This window comes from Parus major, chromosome 2, assembly GCF_001522545.3.
Source record: "Parus major isolate Abel chromosome 2, Parus_major1.1, whole genome shotgun sequence".
Classification (NCBI taxonomy): Eukaryota; Metazoa; Chordata; class Aves; order Passeriformes; family Paridae; genus Parus; species Parus major.
The window spans coordinates 41552107-41577962 of NC_031769.1; the positions used below are offsets into that span (position 1 = coordinate 41552107).

The 25856-nt window shown below is 40.6% G+C and overlaps 1 protein-coding gene across 1 annotated transcript in view; it reads right to left on the reverse strand.

Moving 5' to 3' along the window:
- Positions 1-13521, reverse strand: part of ABHD5 (abhydrolase domain containing 5, lysophosphatidic acid acyltransferase) — a 28275-nt gene extending 14754 nt beyond the window's left edge. Inside the window, exon 1 of the mRNA XM_015619109.3 lies at positions 13374-13521. Within this exon, the coding sequence (XP_015474595.1) occupies positions 13374-13504 (131 nt within the window). The 5' untranslated portion in view covers positions 13505-13521. The remainder of the gene's footprint in view (positions 1-13373) is intronic.
- Positions 13522-25856: the final 12335 nt, after the last annotated feature.

Sequence of the window (25856 nt, forward strand, 5' to 3'; positions counted from 1 at the left end):
AGCTTGGCAGGATATGTAACAATCACTGGAGTTTCCAGCCTCCTCTCAAGTTCCTTTGGAAGTCTGCCTGCACAAGCATAACCTTGCATGAACCTATTATTTCCAAAAAAGCAGTAAGCTCTGTGCTCACCAACCTAACCTGAACTGATTTACTCCAAATTTAAAAGTGAAAAATAAGCAGGTTTTTCCAGCAAAGCAAAAACCTAGGACCTTAATTATGAACTTAGAAACAAACTCTCAGAGGAAAACAAACAAGCAATTCCCTCAACAGAAGCTGCTTTTCCAGCTGTCAGTTACTATCTTGGTACTGCCAGCTTGACCATGAGAGGAGGGGGAATGACTCAGCTGGCAGCATTGCCTCACCCAGTGCTGCAAAGGATACGGCAATTTGGTACAGCTCTTCCTGGGTGCTAATTTAGCCCTTGTTTTTAAGATGGAATCTTGTTTTTCTCTCACCTGGTTTAGAAATGGCTTAGACTACCAGTGCAAAGCTGCCACTGCACGACCATTCCTCACAGGGAAGAGGATGTCAGTCACCAAATCAACTTTCTCTAGCACTCCTTTTCTACACTGAACTGCTTTCCAGTTACAGAATTTTTATGACTGAACACTGACAGTATTAGTTACACAACAACCAATACTGAAAGACTATTAGGTTACTAATGTCCAGTTTTTCAGTGTGCACAACACATCAATAAGGTCCCATAGGTTCTTTATCCAAAGGATCTTCCCCACACATTCCAAGGGGCTGACCTACTACAGCTGCATGGCTCCCTAAGTTTATCATATGACATGGAAGGTTTTCTGGGAATGCACAATGCAACTGCAAGCAGCATTATTCAGATTCATAGAAACCTGTGAGGGGACATTAAGACAAAAAAGCCCCAAACCATATGTGACCAGAAAGGATTAATCACCCAATCAAACAGGCCCACTGCTATTTAGTATTATTTACTCCTCTACACTGATACCTGGCTGTTCTGTAAATAACCTTCCTGACCCACCAGATCACTGGAATTGTTATAAGGAGGGACCATGGGAACTGTTATCACCATTTTAATGGAGGGGCTGGGAACAGATGGTTGTCCATCCTTCCATGCCATGAGCTCATGAAAGCTACGAAATGAAGAAATTTAGCACCTTATAGGAAAATGGGCATCCAAGTATTCTGCTTCCATGTTAAATTATGCATTTATTTAAAAGACTTTTAAGAAGTTAAAGCTGGGACAAGCCAAAAGTATTTTTACCCACAAGTCATTGTGAAATCCGAGTTTAACAATAACACTAATTGTGTCCAGTGCTATGAATTACTCTGGTAAATTATTGAACAACAGCTAGGTCACCACTCTTCTGAGTCAAGCTTTCTGCTAGTAATATGCTCAACTAGGCACTTTCATTCTTAACTCTTAGGTCAGAAACAAAACCAGTCACTGTTTCCCCTGAGCTGAAACTCTGTGTACTGTTTCTTCTCAGAAAAACCACTGAATCAACAAATAAAATACTTTAAAGATTTTATTTATTTACAGAAATGTAAAGCTGCAACACATCAACAAGAAAACAGTGCAGGGATATGGCCACAATGAAATAGAAGTGACATCTACATATCACAGTCCCAGAATTGTATTTCCTAGTCCTAGGAAGGCACCTGGATACTTAGGAAAATTATTTAGGAAAAATCAGCAGAATGGGAAAGTTGCCCACTCCTTTGGTTAGTTGTAAGAATTGTTTAGAAATACTTAGATTTTAATTCAGAAGAGATATTGCATACATGTATAGTTTGACAAATACAGTTAGCAAGCTGAAGCTTTTAAAATTAAAGCTATGTTTGCAATTCTGTGCTATTGTACTTGCTGAACTAAAAGAGTAAACAGTGATGGCTATCAGGAAAAAAAAAGTAAGCATTTGCTAGAAATGTTATTTTAGAAAGAAAATATTTAGTTGTCTATATTCAAGACTTAATCCTTTGTTTGCCTCCTTCCAAAAATGATTTACCACATTGCTAGATGTTTTCCACACATGGAGAATAAACATCTATTTAATCTATTTGAATAATTTTTCTGAATAGCTTTGGAAAGCTATAGTTGTAACATTTCTTTTGTACATCTGTGCTAAATGTATCTTCTAAATGCATCCAGGAACATCCATTGCTTACATGGTCTATCATTTTTATTTCTGTTATATAAAGCTCTAAGTGCTACATAATGTCAAAAATGAAGCAATGGACCTTTCAAAACAGTGTGCATACCAGCAATGGAGATGAGTTATGAAAGAAAACAAAAGATTCCAGCAGTAGTTTCACAATGTGAGATACCCACTGCCAGGAGAGGCAGACCCCACACTGCTCGCACCACCCACCACCTCCCCTGCACTCTGTTCCCACCTGTCCTTTTACAGAAAGTCAAGAGCAGAATCTTGTATTTCAAGGAGTTAAAAGTTTCAGGTCCACTGGCCTCAGCTACTTGCTGTTCCAGAAAGTGTGAAATAAATCTGGCAACTGACAGCCCAAATTGTTATAATTTTTTACCAAATATATTTACAGGTGTTACACATCGAATTACCAAGGCACATAACCAGTGGAATTTAACCTGTGTATTTGTTTGTGGCCATGTAGTAACACAAACCAGTGCTCACATCCATGCTAAAATAATCAATAACCAGGAGTAGGGCAAAGCATCGCATAGGGTGATTCCTCGCATCTTCAATTTGGGGTATGTTATGTTTTTCACATCTATCTGAAAATGTCTGGAGTAACAGAGGCTGGAAAAATCAGAGGCTAGCAGGTGGGGTAGAGGGCTGCTGGCCTGCCAGGCATTCAGAGGAGTCACTCTCTTTGCCGACAGACCTCCACACAGACTTCCACACTTCTAACACATCTAGGGAATGAGACCAGAAGGTAAGGGAAAGCCCTGGAAACACCCACTGAACGACCTTAGTGAAAGTCAAAGTGATTAGTGTGAGACTAGAAGATTAGTGGGGACCATTAGTAGCCTATGCTGATGATCAAATACAGTAATAAATAATGCAAACAAAAGGAACACATGCAGAAACATCTGACAAAGCAGAGCTGCAAGCACCACGTGCAGGGGCCAAGCCACCAGGCAGGATCTAACACAGTGGCTGGTTGGAGCAAGTGTTCTGAGATCCTGGTTGCAAGCACAAGAAAGGATAAAAATATGTAATTATTACTATATTTTGACACTTGATGAGTGAATGAATATTGTTATAAGTTTAGCTCAGGACAATACTGCTTGTCCTTAGCTGCTTGAATGTTAATTTGAATCAAGAACTTGCAGTCACAGCACTGCTTGAATTCCCCGGGGGTAACTTTCAAAAGAACTAAGAATCAAGTAGAGGCAGAGGTACCGTGAGCCTGACACAACCATTCACCTCCACTATTCAGATCAAACCAAATGAAGAACGTGGCAAATTGGTTGTACCTTTCTGTCAGCTCCATTAACCCTGCTCAGCTTGGTGAGAATTGATTCCATGCAAGACAATTAATGGATCTGCAGCCAGTTACAAATACAAATTTAGCATATTCACAAAAAGTTTGTAAAAGTTTAGATACTGCTGGAGAGTTGAAAATGTATGTTTTACCAATGAGGCATGTATTGAAACAGCTGAACAGTCTATTTGACTTCTGGATTGTAACGTGGATTTAAAAATTGGAAGCTCTACCACATAAAAATATTCAGCAGAAGTTGCTTGTAACTCTGTCCAGGAGATATAAATGTACAGAAATGGAGTTCATTCTCTCATTTTTCAAGCTTACATTATAAGCTACATTACAGTTATACGAATGCATGGCTTACAAGATGTAAGAAGCTTGACATCATTCAATGGAGGCATCTCCCCAGCACTGCAGACCTAGTTGTCATGATCTGTGGAAAGTCTGTGTGGCAGAATAGCAAATAAAAAAACCCTGGGGTTTGCAAACAGGTTGCAAAAAGGTAAAAGGACTCCACCAAACCAGAGTAAATGAATAGAATACCATTTGCTACATGATCACCTGTCAAAATTTTCTGACCCACCAAGACAGGACATGCAAAAACCTTTCTAAAGTGTTGAATATAAAATCAGCTTTTCACTAAGAATTTTGAAGCTCGTATGGTAATCAAAACTCCCAATACAGACCAAATAACATGCAGCAGTGACAGGAGTGTGGAGAACAGATTTTCCTGTCACAAAGAATTATTTGGACTTAAAAATTACATCAGTAAGGAAGCCAGAGCTCAGGTTATACAACAAATACACAGTAACTTGCAAAGGAAGGATTATGGGAAAGTAACTGAATGCACAAGCAACAGAGCTGCAGATCTGTTTGTCTTGCTCTTAGGAAACAAATGTATTTAATATTTTTAATCAAACTTTTGCAGACAATATTGCAAACTACCAAGATCTTAGCTAGGGAGCAAGTTCAAAAACTTAAAAAGCTTTACCCTTTGCCCTTAAATCTCATTAGAATGAAGCTGAGCTCTCAAAAACCCTAAACCTCTCCTCTCCTGACTCTCAGAATTAATTTCAGCCATTTAGAAGTAAGTAAGGAAAGAAAAAACAAATTAATGCAGAGGATTTGTTAGTTTCTGCCCAGCACCAAGAGGAATGGCATTGGGATTTTCAGGGTCTTTCAGCAGACAATGCAGTTGTAAGCACCCAGAAATTCGAGCTAGCTCCAAACTAAGAGACTCTTGCACTGTAACAGAAAAAACAAAGGTAAGCTATGGGAAGGCAGCTCAGATTTTACCCTCTTGTTTATGCATAATGTATTTTTGCAGTACTGTGCTAGCAAAGGAATTCAAAATTGCCAATATTTTGAAATCTAAATATCAGCAACATAAGGTTCACTCTTCTAAGGTCTTACATAAACCTCGGTCTTACATAAACCTCAGCCCATAAAAACGCCATGATATGTCTTACAACTCATTCAGCCCTTTCAGTGGTTATAGAAATACTAAGAATGGGCAAAAAAATGGAGGAGTGAAAAGAAGCATCAGGTATTTGCAACTGGGGAAGAGGTCAGCATATCAAATTTATGGCCAAGCGTCAATTTAAAAAATAAAACCATTTTCTTATAACGCTTTATAAACACTTTACAGTTAACACAGGATGGATGCTTAACTGAAGTAATACAGATATCCTTTTACCATTTTATCTCCTTTTTACTGGATGCTTTCTGCATTTTCCTCAGCATCAGCAGTAGCTTACACAAAACTAAAGAGGTACATAGGTTGTTTTCTTCCACCACCAACACAACCAAGTTTTCAGACCAAATTCTATATTTGGTTACTAAAATTTCTAGTCTACAGGTAATAACCTGAAACAATGAAAAGCAAAAGAAACAGTCAAGGATGACACAATCAAACAGAACTTTCTGTGTCAAAATGTCAGAGAAAAGTAGCAGGTTTACATCTGGCTCATTTCTATCCATGACAGAACTGAGTTATAATAAACTTTTCCTTTCCCATTTTATTAATTTAATAGCCTGCAATATGAGAATACTGGGTGCTGTTTACATGACTGATTATGGCAAGAATTGATCCTTTTTTGTTAACAGTTACCAGCTACACCACCATGGCAAAACCCCCTAATATGTAAAGAAAAACATTTTAGTAATCACTATATCCAAGGTCTATCTTGGTCACTGTTCTCTGCCAAATTTGTGAAATTCAGGTTTAAAAGGCGCTAGATTTTAAACCAGATAGTTATGGTTTAACCCAGCTACAGAAAAGCCAGAAAGTTAACCAGCAGACCTATAAATTAACATAGTGGTAAGAAAGACTGTGAGTCAAGGTGGGGAACATTCAAGCTTTTAAGGCAGAGCTGCCACTGACAGACAGTAACATATAATCATGACATCAAGTCCACATTTAACTAGGCAGGGATGTTTCTGCAACAAGGCTCAGGATATGATTTCATGAGAATCTTGAGAGCATAAGCAATTTTAGAAGTCCTTGAAGTCCTTCATTCCTGTCCCTGAAGTGCAGCATGTTCTTTAATGTTTCTGTCTTCTGAGAACACTGAATATGCTCAGTCTCATTCAGGCATACACAGTAACTGTTGTTGTGAAGGCTGTATATCCAGGGACAAAGATTCTGCATGTACAAGAGAAGTCAGATGTAGCAACCACAACAATTTGAATGAGATGTTCCTAGGACAAAACACTCTGGCAGTTGCAGACAAAAATCAGGAGAAGAAAAACATTCTATGTTTCACTTTCATTGAACAGACTAAAAATCCTCAGGGAATGACCTTGAAGTGCATACTAAAGAGGCAAGACCCAGAAGCAAGTATTAGGAATACGGTGTGGGAACAAAAAAATCTCCTTGCTTTAAGAAATGTCTGTTTACTGTTTTCATGAGGAGACAATAAATGGACAAAATAATTGCCAACAGGTTAGAAAAGGATAACAACTTTTTTTTCCCAGATGACATTATAACCCTGCCCATAAAGTTCTGTTTAGATGAGTTTTGAGCCAAGATGTTCCATGCAATTAGATGTTGTGAAACTCTTGGATACTTCAGTAACATTAAAACAGAATGTTTTGAAAACCTCTGCATCATATTTCTAGGAAGTGTAACATACATCAGCCCCATTCCAACACAAAACCCATGATAGGTTATTGCAGAACACTGCTCTTCATTAGGGCAGAGGTGAAAACAATGCATTCCTCATGTATTTACTGCATCTTGAACTCTGTGTTCAGAACATTCAACATCAGAATTAATATAAAAATCCAGAAGCAAGTTTTATTGCTGTTTTTATCAAAATTAACTATCACTTATCAAAATTAACTTGAAAATGTACCTCATGGACATGAATCCAGAACCAATGAGATTTTCTGGAAATTTTACAGATATTAAAGTTTACTGTGCTTATTTTAAGTCATTTGAGCAACCTGAGCACTCATGAAGTGGAAAGGACCTACAATTCTGCTCTCTCCCATGCTGGACCTCAGACAGAGGTACATCTTGCAGTATAACTTGCATCATTGCAGCCCCCTCCCCCTTTCTTCTGCGTTTCCCAGCTCTGCCTTTTTTTTTTTTTAACCATATGCATCCTTTTTTCTATGCTTTTGTAATCTTCCACCCTCTTTCTAGCTATACCCAAAGGTCTCCCTTTCAGGGCAAGTGCTTTTTCAGTATGTACCACAAGAATGAAGTTTACCCATAGAGTGTTACCCAAGCCTGCAATGTGCAATGCTCATACTGCTTACAAAAAAGCTGTGATAGCACCCAACTCAGTTTCACATTCCTATTTAAAAGCTAAAAAAAATAAAAATTAGAAAGAATACATATATATTAGCAACTACATACCACGTATGGAATAACAAAGAATACAGAAATAAAGATGCAGAGAAGAAGCAAGGGGCAAGCTGCACAGCCCCACTAAAACTCCTCACCCTTGTGATAGAGACCATGGGTTAGGTACCACAGAGGCCCCATCCACAGTAAACTCTGTGTCTGATAGAACTTGGCAATGCCACACATTTCAAATGTTTTTACAAACAACACACTGCATCTTGCAGTAAGAATGTGCGAAGCGAAGCGTAATTAAAATTTCTTCTTGATGCCCCTCATATGTTATTCAACTTTCTACTGCTTTTGTTTTATTCATACATCAACTGATGTACTCCTGCTGCCCTTCAGATATTGCATGACTTAAACCTGGCTTAATCCTTGTCAACCTTCTCTTACTTACCATGCCAGCAGTCCACATTTCAGCCTGTTTCCAAATTCTATCAAGCTGGACGAGAGCAAAGCATACATGCAACAGGTACCTCTCACTAACCTGTACCATTGCCCACTCACACCCCACCCTGCTTCTCTTTTGGTAAAATTCCATTGTATATCATGCATGCACAATTAAGATTACAAGATTTGGAGGTGAATGCTTTCACTTTTTCATAAGGGCCCATATAAGAACACAGATATAAGACTATATAAAGCATATGATCACTTCCCTCAGACCCAAACATGCTATACACAAACCCCACTTGTACACAAGTATAAATACACACTGAGAGTTGTTTCACTGAAATTCATTGGAGCAGCTTCTATAATGTGTTCCTTTATCATAGTCACCTAAGTTGACAAAGAGTTACCTACGTCAAAATGCAAGAACTGGTAATCAACATTTTGGACTATCTATCCCCATTTCCATTTTCTGGAAAACCTAAGAGGTGTGCAACCCTTTTGACAACAGACTATTTTCTCTACATGCTTATACCACAAATGCTTCAGGTGTCAAGAAGTGCAAGTAGTCTTCAAAATAGTTAAGAAGTTAAATGGGTTTAAAAAGCTATCACATCAGAAGTTCCCAATTAAGAAGACTTTGGTGTCAGTATGACACCAAATTACTAAAGGTAGCCAATTCCACAATGGTCTGCTAGAGCACTAACCCACCCCATTTCTGTTTTGCCTTTTGCCACACCCTTCTCTCCCTCACTTCAATATATGAGCAGACTTTCTCAATGGCAACAGGTGCTCTTGCATCTTCTTTAGAGAATGTGTTTTTTTAATTCCCACATCTTCCCTTCCTTTCTGTAGTCTCCCATCATCTTGAGTTTTCTAGTACAACACACTCAGAGCACTTTCTTTCTCTGCCATTCCTCACCATACCACCATGTGTTCATGCTGCCACTTAAAATCCTCCTTTTACCCTCTTAACCTTATTCCAGATCGACCTCATTCCCTTACACAGCTTTACTGACTCACAAATCTCTCTTCTCTAGTGACCTCTCTCCTGCTGCTCAGCTTCTCATCTGGATCTTTCTGAGCCAATATAAATGCAGACACTCACCTTTCCTCCCATGCCCTCCTCTCCCTGGCTGTCAATGCAAATCATGCACCAAAAAACCCTCCCAAAAGAATGTCAGAATTGCAAGTAAATACTCTGAAGTTATGAAACACAAGAATCAAAATTTCCTCAGCAAAAAATCCTAATAAACCACTATATAAAAGAAAATACATTTTAGTAGTTTATTTAGTATTTATTTAGTAGTTGGAAGAGTTGTTCAGAGTCTCCCACAGAGGTTCAGAACAATCAGAGAACCCCTGGCACAGAGACACTGTCCAATTCAAAGAGGTAAGTCTAACTGGGCCTATAAGCCCCCAGCAGGCTCTAAAACAACTTTTAATACACCCAAATACATGCAATACTGGCTAAAATTTGTGTTCTCCAATGACCCATAGTCACCAGCACTACAGCAGCCCCACATCTAGTTGCACATCTGGATTTATAGCTTCACTGTCATTTCCACTGGGGCTAAGATCTCCCCTAAGTCTACTTCGGCAGCCTCTGAAGAAATGTCTTTGCTTGATACTTGGAAATGGGGTTATGAGCATCTTTCTTCTGCCACCAGAATGAAAAGAAAGCCCTGTTACATTTTGCCATCTTTCCCTCTCTCCCTTTAGTCTGCATTAGGAGAAGATGAGAGATCTTCATGAACACAGATCTTCCCTCCCCAAATTCATACAAGTACCAGAAACCATTAGAAATAATCCCATAAGTGCCTGAAAACCTGCTCATACAAATACTTTCTGATGAGCTCATGCATGTAACACAAAAGGCATTAAGTACTGAGGCTGTGACTGACACAACATTGCCAGCCAAGAAGACAAAATCAGAAAAGAGGAAGGAAATTACCTTTAACCTTCTCCCACATCTGCTTTTCACACTGCACTTACATCTCACTCAGTTTTTTAAAAATGCAAGTTGTAGCAACCGAGCCTGCATTCAGTCATCTTTACCATGGGAAAGAAGAAAAGTAAGCAGGACTCTGCTTTCAGCAGTCTACCCACTCAGTTTGCTTTAAAATCTAGATCGTGTAACCAGCAAAAAATTCTGGCAGAAATTCTGAGGTGAGAGTGTCCCATCACGCTGTAATACAGTGAACCATCCTACTAAGAAGACACAGGCTCTATCAAGGCTAATAAACTATTCCTCTTTTATTAATCAAACAGCTCACTTCAAAATTAAGTTCTGTAATACAAACAAGCTTGAAAGGTAACACAAAAATAATTGTGAACACTGGTGTTAGAGTCTATGTCTTTACCTTTACTCCAACTACTTTATCAGACCAAAGGCCACTTACAAGTAATTTGATGTGGGCTTGTAACTGCAGATGCCCTAAAGTTCTGTTTTAAAGAAAACTATCCCACTTATCTCAGAGGGGGGAAAAAAAACCCAGTATTGCAGTTTGGGGATCTTTTTTCTGTATGTATACACACATATAGCAGCTGTTCTTCCTAGTTATACTACAAGCCAGAAGCAGTCCTGCTGCATCCAGAGTGAATAAGTGAATTGAAAACTGGCAAAAGGCTCACACTAGGCTGTGTGCCTCACAGGCACAAGTCTCCGTCTAAAGCTTACAGAGAGGAGGTCCAAGGCTGTAAACAGGCTTGGAAATCAGTAGCAGGTGACATGTTAACCAAGAAATCACTGTCATTGTGACTACTAAAACATTTGTTTAGTTAATCTTCTAATTCAAAGTTAGGACAGGGCCATGAATATTTTTCATGAATATTTTTCAGCTGAGATCTTCCAGAAAGTAACTGAACTACTGTTATTCTGTTTCCACCATGCTTTGCACAGTTACCAAATTACAACAAAGCAAGCGTTGTTGCATAACAAATTGAGTCACACTACTGTTTTCAAAGCAGATAAACTTTGCATTTATTCGTGTGCACCTGTCACTAGCAATTTAATCTAGGGGTTTGATGGTATATTGTAACTTCCTACCACTGCCATGGCATTCTAAATGAAAAATTATTGAACATGTTTCTCTTGTTTATAAACTTCTCCTGGGTACTGAGCTTTACTTGACTTCAAAAGATGGACAAATGGCGATTTTAATTATTGCTAGAAACCAACCAATAAAAGCACTAACACTTCAACACAAATGTGCTTTCTGAATTCATGGAAAAAGATGATGAGATTTTATTCTTAGAAATCTTTAGTGCGTTGGGAGGCTTACACAGAAAAATATCACATCAACATCTAATCATTCAGAAGTTCTGAAAATCAACACCCCTTAAAAGCCATCCAGCTGTGTAAACCACATGAGAAACTTGCAATAATCCTCTTGAAAATTCAGCCTAACCCTACGTCCAGATCAACGAGTGTTACGATCCCACAATCCTGAAAGGCAACTCGAGTTGAGGGTGGCTGGCACTGTCTCAGCAGCACTCAGCACTCTGTGTGATCAATCCAGACAGCTAATGCAGTTCAGGCTAATGCGCTGAATGAACACACAAACAAAACAGGCTGAGGCAGAGCTATTTTAAGACTTGTACTTAGAAAACCTGTAAACCAGCAACAAGAAGCTTTACAAACTACTTGTATTTAAGACTGTGAAGAGGTCAGAAAGAACACAGAACCAAGAAGGGTTTCACTTGTAGTTTCAAGTGGGTAATGTTGCAGAAGGCAGAGGTTGTGTGAAGGAGAAGATTTTGGAAAGCTATTTTAAGTTTGAGGAAAGGAGGAGAGTGCAGAGTTATAGAGTAGACAAAATTGTTTAGGGCTTTGAAAGGGAAGGTTTTGGAGTTCACATTTGAAATAAGAATGCTGTGTACACACGGTGATAATGGCATAACAGGGAATTTGGAAAAGATGGATAGTCCGGATCTAGTCAGACTCAGCTGGCAGAGCAGGAAAACATGTAAGATGAAAAGCAAAATCACATGCTGCAAAAAGGACTAAACAGAGAACAAGATGGAGGATGCAGGTAGTTTTGACAGGTAACAGAACAGACACAAAACATGACAACATGCAAACAGCAATATCCTTAATTAAGATGTCATGAATGCATGGCATGGTTTTCATGCAAATAGCTGAAGAATTTTAAGTCTGATTTCTCAAAATAACACAGGACTTAGTTATACAAGAAGGGAGATGTAGAAGAGACAGCAAGAAATGAGTTTTTGAGGGCTAGGCAATCAGCAATGGGATACACCACCTGATATTTAAAGCGTACAGAAAGAGGGCAAATTCATGTAAACAATGCATGCAAAGCATACTTACACATCTGACAGAAGGAATAAAGCACATGTATGACTAAAGCAGAGCTAGATATATTCTGATAGAGCAATGTTTGGACTAGAACCATAAAATACGATGGAACAAACTTTGAGATAAGTGACCAGCAAATACATTAAGTATGTTTGGTAAACAAACTCAGAGATAGGATGACTGTATTATTCTACAGAGGCAGACAACATATTTGGGGGCAAGGGAAGGGTATAAAAATGGGTCTGCAATGGAAACTTAAATGTAACAAGACATAAAGCATACACTAAGAAGGCATACTTGAGTAAAGAACATGTGAATTGAAGAACAGCCCACTGATGAGTAATTTGTATACAACCATTTGAATGTACACACACAAGAGATATATGTGGAACTATGTAACTTCAGACAGAAGGATGATTACTAGCTGTAATAAAGTCATATCAGGGGTTTAAGTGGTTACAAACAAGTATTAGAGATATCTGTTAAGAACAGGGACAGGGTAACTTATGCCATATTATTTCAGTAGATGTGAATGCCCTGGGACAGTGCAAGGAAAGAAGTTAGCAGAGACAGCATAAAGCACTGGAAAAGTTACAGCAACAGCGTATGCTTGTAATTTATAGATGTGCTCTCATCTCCTATTTACATAAAGTACAGAATGACTACACAGAGAGGCTGACAAGTGTCCTGTCCGCTCTACATCAAAGTGAACGTACAGAATGGACGGAACGAGAAGACGGGGTATCTGTAGGCACAGATAGAGCCGCAGAGGCACACCGGAGCATGGGCCAGCACTGTATACAGCCCTGTGACGTCTGGGGAGCAAAGGGAAGGATGGCTGACAGTCGGAGTGCGTACCTACGCCAAAGCAAAGCGGCAGAAAACGCGCAGGGACGCGCCTGCAGGCAGGTGTGCAATGACAACAGCCGGCCAGCCACGGCGGGGCTCCAGCACAGAAGGCGAAGCAGCGGGGACACGGGGCTCGCAGGCAGCCGGTGGCAAACCCTGCCGGGAGCCTGCCCTTGCCAGAAGGCGGGAAGCCATGGCAGGAGGGCGGGCTGTGCGGCACGAAAACATGGCAGGCAGTGTGCCCGCACGCCGGGGAGCGCCCGAGCGGCGATGCCGGAGCGCGGCAGGGCCGGAGCGGAGCGCGGAGCCCATGCAGCCCCCGGCACAGGGGCCGGCCGCCGCCGCCCCGCAGCCCATAGGCGCCGCGGGCAGACGGGCCGGCGGCGGGAGGAGGCGGGCGAGCAGCGCCCGCGGCGGCACGGCACGGCACGGCCCGGGCGCCCCGAAAGGTTTCCTGCCGCCGTCCAGGACGGCCGCGGAGAGAACAGGGCTCACCCCGCGGCCGCTCCACTCACCCTTCGCTGGGAGCCTCCTCCTCGGCCATGGCGGCGGCGCGGTGTTCGGGAGCTGACAGCGGCGGAGGGGCGGCGGTGGCGGTGGCCGGCAGCGCAGCGAGGGACAGCGCGACGGCGGCGGCACCGGCCATCACGGGCTCCTCCCTCTCTTACTCCCTCCCTCCTGCCCGCCCGCCGCCTGCGTCAGCCCCGCGGGGCCACCCACAGCCCGGAGCGCCGCCGCGGGCGAGACGAGGGCTGCGTGTGGGCGTCGGGCCCCAGCCGGTCACGGTCCCACGCAAACGGGAGCGGGGCCCGGGCGCTGCCAGCCGCCCGCCAGCGGCATGGCTGGAGCAAGGCCCCCGTCGGTAGGCTCCTGATCCCGGGATGGCGGCACAGATGAGGCCCGTACGGAAGGGCCGCGGCTTCCCGGGCGGGCAGAGGGCCGTCTCTGCCCCGAGAGTGTGGGGCCCTCGGTGCGTGTGTGTGGCTGTGTGTCCTGTGCGCACCGCACACGGTGCGGACATACTGCGTACACACTGGGCATGCTGTGGGGCTGCTTTCCCCGCTGTTTTCCCACCGAGTGGCGCGCAGAGGGGACACAACACCGGGCAGGGGCATTGGAGAGGTGGCGAAGCCCCCTGTGCGAGCACACAGCTGACAAGTAAAGCGGGAGGGGGAGCAGAACCCAAAGTAAAGCGTCAGTTCACCCACAGACCTATCCTTGTCCAGCTCACTCAGCAAGGCCTGCAAAGTGGGCAGCAGGGCTAGCCAGCACTAGATGTTCCAGGTTGTAATGTTGGTTTTTACATATAAGAAGCAAATTAGGAGTTCTGGATGCAAATATTATTTGTCCCTAAGACGATTCCAAGTAGAATACCTATTGCAATTGTAGTTTTCAAGTGTTTTGAAAGACTTAAGTGCAGCCATGCCTATGAGGAGGAGAATGCTGGGATGTGCTTGTTTTAGACAGCATTTGGCCTCATAATATTGGTTGTGTTATTGTTCAGCTGCATAGGAACTACATTTGTATTGGGCAATCAACAAACCCTAATTGAAGCAAAGCAGCAAAGTGCAGCAAGTAGAAGGAGTGGCGAGATTTTAAGTCTTGCATTTCTTCTGAATTTTGTCACTAAGCTCTAAAGCTGTTTTTAGAAAATAAGATGGAATGATGATTATTGTTTCTTTTAGTTTCTGAAATCCTTTGATAAAAGGTATAAGATGAATTTGGTAATAGCTGAAATAATTCTCAGCTAAAACCATTCTGCAATTTAACAACAGCGATTGTTGAGATTACACAATCTCAGCTAAAGTTTGTTTGGCTGTGTTACAATGGTTTGGCAATCTGATATTTTTCTCAGGAGAGTGTATTTATTTTTATTATTGCCCTGAAAGATTTTATTTATGAGAAAAGTGACTATCAATGACTATAAAGTGAAGTATATGATTGCTGGCAAAGGTTTGAAAAGAATGGTCACTGGAGTTTGCAAACAGCCTGAAACAATAGCTCTGAATGCTATGATTTTATTTCTTTCTAATTTCAATTTCAATGGAATAGTAAGTTAAAAACCTCATAAATGAAATTTACATCCTACTCATGGAATGTGCAAGTGTTCAGACACAATTATCTCTGTGATTGTAATTCAGTGGTGCTCACCCGAACAGTAATTGGTTACACTTGTTTAAGAGTATAATTGTAGAAACAGCCCACTCCCACTTAGCAGTCCTTCTTTCTCTTACTGAGGAATGACTCTGTTTCTTCAGAGCTGATTTGATTATGTGGATAAATGAGCTGTATTTCTATGCATGAAGAAGTGACTGCAATAATGCTGATAGAAGAAAGAGAGTTGAGCATCAGTTGGCTAATATTGCAGTGGAGTGTCAATGAATGAAGGACAGCTGTATTAGAATGAGAGGCAAAAAGTTCACATTCATTTTTTCCATATTTGTATTTCAGAAAAAATTCTGGACACTGAAAATGTCTCAAAGGGAATGGTCCCTGCTACTGTTCAATCTCTCACTTTTCTGCATTGATGTTTAGTGGGGCTTGTATCTGGCCCTCATTATTGAATTAGTTCAGTACCATTCTGTTTAATAAGTGGTATATTACCCATGAGTAAGCTACTTCTCCAAACTGCATCAGTTGCAGTTTGCAGCTTGCTAAAATCAGTCTGAGCAACAAACTGCAGAGGGAGTTGGCTTGGCCAAGTACTACAGACTAAGACTCTTTAAGCATGTTTGTATGACAGTAAGGTCATTTATTATGCCTGCTCTTATTTTGATATTTTGTGGGGCCTCGGAATAGCAGGAAGAAAGCAGAATAAATCTGATTTGTTTCTGCAAGTGAACCTGTTTGTGATGACAAGAGGACATTGGAGCTGTTGTAAAATGCCCCTGGGATCTCCTGTCCGTGCATTGCTGTCACTGGAGGTCTGACTTCCTCTGCTGTGCTCCTTGAGGGGGGAAGGCTGTTTGTCAGCTGCCTCAGGGACTGGCGGTGCAGGAATTGGAGTTAGCTGTAGCTAAGCCTGAGCGGAAGCCCAAATAGCACTGCAAGACTGAAGATGTAAATGAGGAACTCTGCCCAGAGTCCTGTTGTCTGTGTTTCTCTGGGGAGGGCTCTTGGTGTTACTGAAGTGTTGGAGGAATCCTGACATCAACTGAGCTGCTTCTGCCTGGTTCTGGACCTCAGTACTATGGCAGCAGGATGTTTCAGCCTTGGCTAAGTCATTAAAGAAACAAAAAAGTCATAAGTGTGTCAGTTTTCAGTGGAGTCTGGACACCCATCCTGTTGGGCCCTCTCAGAGCCCAGTTGTCTACAGGGCACGGCAGATCTGGACAGCTTGTTCAACTTCTGATCTGTTGTAGTCTTTGTGGACTCTGTCTCAGTGCTCCCCTCCAAACTGGAGCGTCAGTTTGAGACCAATGGCAACATGCTTGTTGTGTTCCTAGTGCGCCTGCAACATGTTGTCCTGTTTCCTAGACATACCTGGGCATAGGCAAAAGTTTTAAGTGGCTATAGGTTGACTAAGAATTGTTCAAATAAATACTTGGAGATCCTCCTTCACATTCATTTTGCCAACATCTTCCAACTGACATATATGCCTATGGTGAGCATAAGGAGGCTATTTCTGCAGATTCCCAAACTCCTGGAAGCTGTGAGGGATGTTGGTGACATGGGAGGCCCCCCTTAAAGCAAGGCTGGTGCTTCACTATGCTCCTTGTGCCCAAGGCCTGCCCTGCATGGGAAAGCAGTCTGTCTCAGCCTCTTGTCATTTCACATCCTTGCTATGTAGGAGGGCAAGCTTTCTTGTGTTCCCCTTGCAGGACTCGTGTCTGATCCTGCTCTGGGAGCAGGCTGTCTGAAATCTGGGAAATTGATGACATGGTGGCCAGAAGTGAAAGGGTACAGTGCTAGAGTGAATGTTTGGGACAAACCAGAGTCTCTGTGAATTTTGGCACTTGAACAAAAGAGATGTAGTTGAAGAGAATTGTAAGAAAAGTTTTGCTGGTTACTTCACCATGATCATGTGATGGGAGTAAAGAACACAGCAGTCCTGACTGAGCTGCTGTTCACACTGTCTCAGAGTGGGTTTGCATCCATAGCCTCTATCTGTCCTACAGGCAATATTTTGAAAACGTGCCCGTGGAAGTTGCAGCAGAAAGTTGAGTAACTGTGTACAAGAGTCAGCAATGAGAAGGCCAGAAGTTTAAGTGTTCAAGGAGTGAGTGAACTGCAAAGAGGGGTGCCTAGATACACATTTATTAATATATCAGTATATTCAGCAGCTGAGGCTGTGACAAGCTGTGTTGCTACGCAAAACTTCCATTTTGTCATGCTTGGCTATTCCAGCGTTCATGACTCACATGTGACTAACATAAAATTCCCTCCTAGGCACAGGAGTGGCAGGGAAGAGACAAGGCCTCATGTTTTCAGGTGGGCGAAAGGGTGCTCGCACCAAGGGTGCTGTAACTGTGTCTGTCTGGGTCATACACGGTCCCTGTGAAGAGCTGTTAACGATGAGACGTTTGCTGCATGAGACAGGGTGTGTAATTTAAGCAGTGTCCCTATGCCACAGCCTTCTTGTTTCCTCTCCCTCACCTGTGAATGTGAATACCTACATGAACACAAGGCTGGAGACAATTGAGCCTTCCAGATTTTCTGGAGAAGTCTTCACAGAGCAATAAGGCTATTCTAGTTTTGATTACAGCCAGAAAGAAACAAGTAGCTGAAAAGATCAGGGTAAGCATTAGTTGAGACTTACATGACATGGCAGAGTGATGAGAGGTTAGTGATCTGCAGGACCAGAACAAAGAGTATGATCAACATGAAGCCCACAGGAGTCAGGAAGGCAGTTTTCAATGAACTTGGAGCTAAGAAACCAGCTTGGCTAAATCACTCAAACTGGAAAGACAAACCTACAGGAAAGTAGAAAGTAAGTTAGCTTTTATGTTGGTTGTTAGGGCTGAGAATAAAAGTACAACATGTGAGAATAAAATCAGAAAGACAAGTATGAGATGAAATTAAACTAGCAAGAGAAAAAAAACCCCCACATCACTCCAGAAGTCTTTTTATTGTGTGAAATAGAAAGTGTATTCTAACTGTAAAGTGAGAAGACCAAAAGGTGTCAGGATTCTAGATTTCACTGAGGTAGAAAACTAAGGAAATGAATGCACTAGTAAAATAAGGAAATGAATGCACAGTTAAGAAAAGAGTAGAATGTTTAAGCCATGTATTTTCAAATTGATGTGAATTCTCTCTTTAACTATGTCCTAGAGTATTTAAAGCTCTCGCAAACAGAATCCCAGTGTCAGTCATCAACATATTTCAGAAGTTAGGGATGCTAGGTAGGATAGAGGGGGGCTGTAAAGTGAAAAGCCTGGTGGAGAGAGGAAAGAGAAAAAAAAGGTATGACATTATTAAGCAAATTATTTTTTTTATAAAAATAGTGAAAAATATATTTGTACATCCCTACATAACATAGGGATGAGTAACTGGCAACAAGGACTCACATCTCAAAAATCTGATTGCCCTAAGAACCACATGACTTACCTTATGGATAGAGAAGAGCTCTAGATTCAGTATATCTTTTTATGGAACTTTTTATGTGCTTCCCATATGGAAATTAATAATGTGTGTTCCGTGTTGGTCTGCAGCTAGGTGTGTGCAACACTTGTTGGAAAACCAGAGCTACAGAGTGGTTTTCTATCAAAATAGAAATGTGTATCAAGTTGGATTGCACACATTCAGAATCTGATGACATGGATGCATGCTTATAAAAGGGAGAATGCTTATCAAATTCACATATGTATCAGGCTGGGAGGGAGTAGGTATGATAGAGGGCAGGGACGAAATAAAAAATTATCTTCACTTAGAAATATGAAAAAAATAGAAAGTTATTCAGCCAAAACAGATGCAGCCCTAGGCAAGAATAATCAGTTGGTAGGACAAACTGATTAGGTAGAAATTCTGTACAATAGTAACTCAGGTTTGAGTGGTCACAGACTGGGTGTGAGTCAGCCTTAGCTTGTTATTGCAAAAAATCAAAAGATAAGTGTTCTGCTAGGATGTGTTATGAGGATTAGAGTTTGCAAGACCTGGCAAGGAATTCTGCTTTGCCTAACAGTTGTAAAGCTAGTTTTGAATGCTGCACATGAAAAATTATGTGGACCACATACAGAGCAACCTAGAATGTCAAAGGACCTAGAGGAAATAGTGAATTATTTCAGGTTGGTTAATTAGGGAAGAGTAAGAGTAGGAGAATGATAACAGTCCACAAGTATACGAGAAATTAGAATGAAATGGGAATAACTTCTTTTCTATGCCCACCAAGAGCAGAAATTTCAACCAAGGTATTTTAGGCTAAACATTAGGAAAAAGGTTTTTGAAGGGTAGAGTACTGAAAAAACAGTTTCCAGTGGTACGATCATAGTCTGTTATTGTCAGTTAAGAGCAGGCTGTGTGCATCTCCATCAAAATCAGAAATTTTGTAGGTATAGTGAGGCTGTTAGTATGACTTTCTGAGGACACTTCAGCCCTCTGTTTTGATTGTTTTTAATGCCATAGAATCACAGAATCACAGAAGGGTCTGGGTTGGAAGGGAGCTTTAAAGGTTGTCTATTTCAATCCCACTGCAGTGAGCAGGGATACCTTCTACTAGACCAGGTTACTCTAAGCCCTATTAACCTGAACTTGAGCACCCCTAGAGATGGGGCATCATCAGTTTCTCTGGGAAACCTGTTCCAGTATCTCACTACTCTCATCATAAGAAAGTTCATGCTTATAGCAAATATAAATCTTCCATTTTAAAGTTTTAAAATGTTGCCCCTTTTCCTATCACTGCAGGCTTTGGTAAAAAGTGGATCCTGTCCACCAGTACACCCATTGTCCCATCTCATGGCCTGGAGCCTATGCCATTCCATTTGATACTATTGGAAGGTTTCAAACCTCCTAACAATCCTGCTCCTAGTTAAATTAATTTACCTATGAAACATAGTGCAACTTCTCTGGTGTAATCCTGATCTCATCTTTATCCTGTTGGTTGTAAATAAAAACTTGTGCAATGTTTTGGAGTTTTCTTTATATGTAAAACCACATCTCTTTTTTTTATCCCTAAAGCATATGTGGTAATATTCAACTGGTCAACAATCTCCAAACATCTGCCATGAGTAAATAGAGGAAGCCTCCTATGGGTATTGTACTTGGTGTCTGGTAAACCCTGAACCTGAGAATTTCCAGTCATTTCTCTTGTGAAATAAGTTCTTGTTGCAAGCTTTTTTGTTAAAAATATTTTGATACCTCTTTGCTTGAAATACAATAAGTGTTTTCAACCAGATTAACCAAAATAGCTCAGAGTTTTTCATCCCTGTTAGGTCCTAGTTATTTATGTATACAACATGAGTAAAGAATAATTATCTTTACTAGCAAAATCTGCTTTGTGTGTGTGAGGAGAACACTGAAAGCAATATTTAAAGTCAGTCAACATGTTTTGTTATAATTATTGTTTCTTCTCTTGAGAGAAAATGTCCCCTTTTCATTGTTCTCAATAATAAAGTATTAGGGCTCAAAAAAGGAAATAGTTGCTATTTGTACTCATTCTAGCATGTAGAAAATGGCAATAGTAAGTAGTAGAAGACTGGAAAATACTTTTCTCCTTGGAGTTTGGCCTTTTTAACATAAAGATCATTTTTGTAAGGCAATGTCGAGATGAGTAACTGCTCAAGCTCAGTTTAAAGTACTTTCCCCCCCCTACTTTGTAGCGTCTGCTGCTGGCCAGATTCAGCCTTATAAGTTTGTTTTTGGTTTTTTGTAAATTAGGGAATGCTGTGACAGAGAACCCAGTTATGTCTGTTGTGCACTGTTTCAGTTTACAAAAAAATGTTCACAAAGTCCTATTTCCCTGAAAAGAAAAAGAATCAAACTACACAAAGCATAATGTTTGTTTACAGTTTTGTTCTTTCTGCTTTCTCTTGAAGGCATGTGACTACTGCTTCTTTTCCTCTCCATGGCTTTGTTTCTGTTTGTTTACTGGGTGCTGATGATAGACAGATATGCACTGACCTTCCTAAGTATACTCAACCTTTGCATTCACATTCAAACCATGGTGCTACCCATTATACCACATATCATAGCTTCCCACCCCAGACTTGCCAGGTTTGTCTGGGTTTCAGCCAGTATTTTTGTTATGTCAGTTACTGATAAATAAAGGCAAATTTAGCATCATTAGATAATCCTGTTCTACCCACTATTTTCAGCAGTGCCCACAGAGCAAAGTCAATGGCTACTCCCAGAGACAGCAAAGCTACAGGCTGAATTTATATTAAACATGAAACATGTGTTTCTGTAATCATAATGTTCCAATTGCTGCATTTGTTTGTTGTTTTTTTAACCTCCTGAATGAAAATATGCTATCATTTCTGAGAGAAGTGTACTCTTTGTCCCACAGACCTCAGGGGAGAGCTGGCTTTGAAACTGCTGCTTCCCACAGCAGCAAGAATGGTGCTGAGCTATTGCTGTGGGAAGCAAGCACTCCCAGAGCACAGCTTCTGCTGAGTCTTGAGCTAAGTAGGAGGAAAGGACAAGTGGCTCTGCTGCTCATGAGTCAGCCCTTTCCTTTCCTGGATGCTGTGAGTTTCTGTGTTCTTCCTGAGGTCCTAATTTAGCTACTATCACAGCTGCATGATCTAGCTTTGTGTTGGGCAGGGTCTGCCCATGGAATTCAGACCTTATCCAAAGGTGAGAAAACCTGCCGTTTAACAGTGGAATAAAAGCTGTTGTGAGTGGCAAAGCTGGGGCATCTGAAGTGGCAGGAACTGCCCTATTACAAATAATGCCATCCATGAGTGTTCAAGGATTTAACAAGACAGTCTCTGAAATGGAGTAAAAATCCTTCAGGAAGGACAATTTTTTTTTTTTGTAACAAGATGTGGAACAGAGTGATTCTTTCAGTGTTACCACATCTGTGGCTCAAGACAGCCAGCTGTCACACCTCCATGTAAGCGCCTTGGTGAGCAAGTTCTTCAGCTAAACTGACTAGGCTCAGATGGGATGCCAACAGCAGCTGTGGTCACACCTCTTCATTAAGTCATGTGTGCGATTCTGTGTAATGAAGGAGAGCTCTGTCACCGACCTAATTACAATGAAAAGCAAATTGTAGTGGCTGCCTGCAAGACCCTGTGATTCCAGTAAAGTTTTACCACTGTACTTCTGTACCAGCTTAACATATCATGACTTTAGTCTGCTTGTGCAGAGATCCAATGAACTAGAGCTCTTATCAAGCTTCTGGGGTAAAACTGACCAAAAATAAAATACTGTACCAAAATCTGCTCTGAGTTATTTCATGTTTCGTACACATTTAACTCAGCTATTATGAATTTCTTTTCAGTTGTACAGTGGAAACCAAGTGCATATCTTTTGTCTCATGTGTCTCCCAGCTTTAGAAATCTCTTAATTTCTTTTGTTTTTCTTTATGTTATTTCACTAAAGCATCTTTATCTTTTCTGCTGAATATACATTTGATTACTAAATTTAGTGCTTCTCTTCACATGACCTATTTCTTTTGAGTCTTAGTGTTGTTGCTTGGATACGCTTTTCTACATGAGACACTTGGTTTCATCTTGCTTTTTTTTTGTGCTTTGGGCAATACAAATGGATTGTTATTGAATATTTTTCGGGTTTTTAAATGTAGTAGTTGATTTGCCTGGCACCTTGGTTTCAGCAGAACTTTAGTCTTTGTAGTTCTGTGGGTTTAGGTATAATATACCCTGTGTAACATTGAACAGCTTACTATTCCATTTCTTTACAGTCAGTTACAAATATGGTAGAATTATGCCAAGTAAAGGCCAATCACTGAGTAACTTATGAGAATACTAATATTTAGAGATAAACAGAGAGAGATTCAGTTTCACTTTTGTAGTGCTGTGGCTGCAAGTTATTTCCTGAAACGCCTTACATGAATTCTTCTGTTTTAGTCATGGGATAGGGAAAGAAAGTGTACAGAAGGAATAAATCAAGCATTTTAATTGGGACTGAAGTATTCTTACTCCTGTGTGGAGTTTTGCTTGTGAAAAAAGTGTAGTAGCCTAGGACAATAAGAAGTTGAAGGAAGGGTGGCAGAGGCTTTTAGAGTTAAAGAATAACTACCATGTTATTCTCTCATGTGTGGAGAAGTTAAATAGTTTAGAATTCTTGGCCTAGAAGAGTGATGATGGAAAGTAGTACAAGAAGAATCTTTAAAGCAATGGATGGTGTGGAAAGGTAAACAAGAAGCATTCATTCACAAAACCTCACAATACAAGAATTAGGAGCATCCTGTGAATCATGGTATAGATAAAAAAAAATCATCAGGAAATACTTTTTCATGTGACAGAAATAGTGGAATGTGGTGCTACTGAAGACTGAGACAGAACTGTAGATAAGGGAGTAGCCAATGGGAGGTGTCTCTTGATTGGCATTGAAGATAGTGGCCAGAGACAAATTGCATCTCAACCCTTTGGTCACTGATTGCTGGAAGCCTAAGAAAACAACAAGAAGGTTCAGAGCATGTTATTAGATTTTTGTATGTCTTGTATCCTGATTTACATAATGTATAAATGTATATAATGTCTGGCCTATGTTGCTGCATCTACACTGCTACTTGTAACTATGCTAATTGGATTAAACATAGTACACATTTACCTCCCTGCGCTACAGGCTTATCTTGATTTTGTTCTGTAGGGTTGTCATGTACAGCAATTCTGAGAAGAAAGGGGAAACTTTTAAAGTTTACTCTTGTCAAAACGTTCCATGTGCTTACTGTTGTGTGGCTAAGTAATCATACTGATGTGAGTGTTTATTTAATACTGCATATTTTCTTTGTGGGCACACCCAAAGTTTCATTATGGTTTTTACTGCTGGAGAAATAATAGAAAAATGTATGTATGAAGGTGTTAATGTAGGCTGTGTGAAAGAAAAAAATAATGCTTATGCTTGCTAATCAAAATGAGAAAAATGTATGCAGTCATGTCCTTGATGGGTAGCTTCTTGTGTAGACAGCTGTTGGCTTTTGAAGCTGATGCAAAACACTCATCTCTTTAGAAGACAGATAAAATGCCCACCTAGCTAGAGAAGCTAAAACTTAAATAAGCTGCTTAAACGTGCCTTTCTAGTACCATTTTCACTGCTGTGTATCTCTCCTGTACTCCCACTGTTGCTTCAGAATGGTGCAGGTCTGTCTTCAGTTCTGTGGTGTCTCTGCCAGCCCTCTGCAGATATCTTTGATACCCAAGGGTGTGTCAAGTGACACTAGATCATGCAGATAATCTCTGTGAGTGGCAGCTGAAAGGTCGCCTGGGGAGCTTCGGCTGACACTCCTTCAGGTAACAGGAGTGTGGAGGAACCTATCTGGGGAACCAATTCCTCACCTAGATGTGTCAGAGCACTGATGTGCAGCCCTGAAAATAATAAACATTTATATTTCTGTTACATGGGCTGAACTTGGTGGAGTCAAGACAAATAAATCACATTAAAAATTCAGGGATATGTGAGTTATGTAAGAATGGACTCCTCACTGAATAGTACAGTACTGGATACATTACTTGGATTCAATTTTTAAAGTACTTTCCCCCCCCTACTTTGTAGCGTCTGCTGCTGGCCAGATTCAGCCTTATAAATTTTGATATCTAGTATGGAACAAGTTTTAGTAAAGGTATTAAAGATTAAGGTATTGTTTCTTCTGGACTTTTAAGGAACTATCATTATTTTCAATTTTCTTTCTTATTCAAATATGTGCAAATGTTGTTGAATTTGTCCTATACCACGCATGGACATTTAAAATAATGAATAAATGTATATGGTTTTTGAAATTAAAACCCCCAAACTGGTGAAATACCTTTATTACCCACTGTATCACTCAGAAAATGAATGATGTCACAGTGACTAAAACAATAATTAAATGTAATCATCCCATGACAAACAATAAAAAAATTAACAAAACAACAATTGCAGATCTATATAACATAATCAAAGAAGATAGTAATATATAAAGTAAGCTGCAATATGTCAAAAAAAAAGTTATATTGTGCAAATAATATTACATCTTACTGTAAGAGCTCTATATTTTTAAAAGCAATGTTTACACTTTTGGAAAACTTAAATATATTGTTTTTCTTCATATTTATCATAAACCATTACTTTGGTCATACAACAAAGTCCCATGAGTATTCTGAGGTCTCCTGAAAGACCAATTAACTAAATGGGGCACAAATACTGTCCATTGAAGGCCAAACACCTTTCACCTTTGAATTTAAGGTCCTCCTTTAAAAAGTTGGAGAGGGATGTATATTTGTTTACTTTGCTAATGATCAATTTAAAAATCCAATGTATCTGCTAACACAGTATTGCTTATTAAGTGGTGCCTAAGCAAAAGATAAGGAAAATCCAAGTATATTTACAACATGTCTTTTTTCTGGCTAGATGATGCTGATATCTGTACTATTCCAGCATGCTAGGTCAGTGCTGCCAAGGGGATGATCACCTTCAGCATGGCATACTGTTACTGACACCATCTAATATTGCCAGTACCCACCTTAATTCTGCCATCTACCAATCTCCCTGCTTCTAAGAATGTTAAATGCCCAGAATGTTTTAGATCAGATGTTTTAGATATTTCAAACCTAGGTTAGTGTGAGTTTCCAGTTTCTCTGAATTGGTAAAGCTCTGCAGCTGCACACATTCTCAGCCATTTCAGAGTATACAACCTATTAAGCTGGAACTGGCCCAGAACAGCCTGTTCTACCAGTTGTTGCACAGATCCATATTTCCAGACATACAAAGATCCTCAATTCTGCAGGTCCTGCCTATCTGACATGTGGAAAACCATCTCTCTGAACATATTGTCAAATACCACTAAGGGCAGCTTTTCAACCCTTACCACCAGTCCTTTATAAATGCATGAGGGGGTGCCTGAGGGATTGCAGGTGTTACTTGTGCACTTACACTGGCATGGTGACTGCTTGCGGATGCCT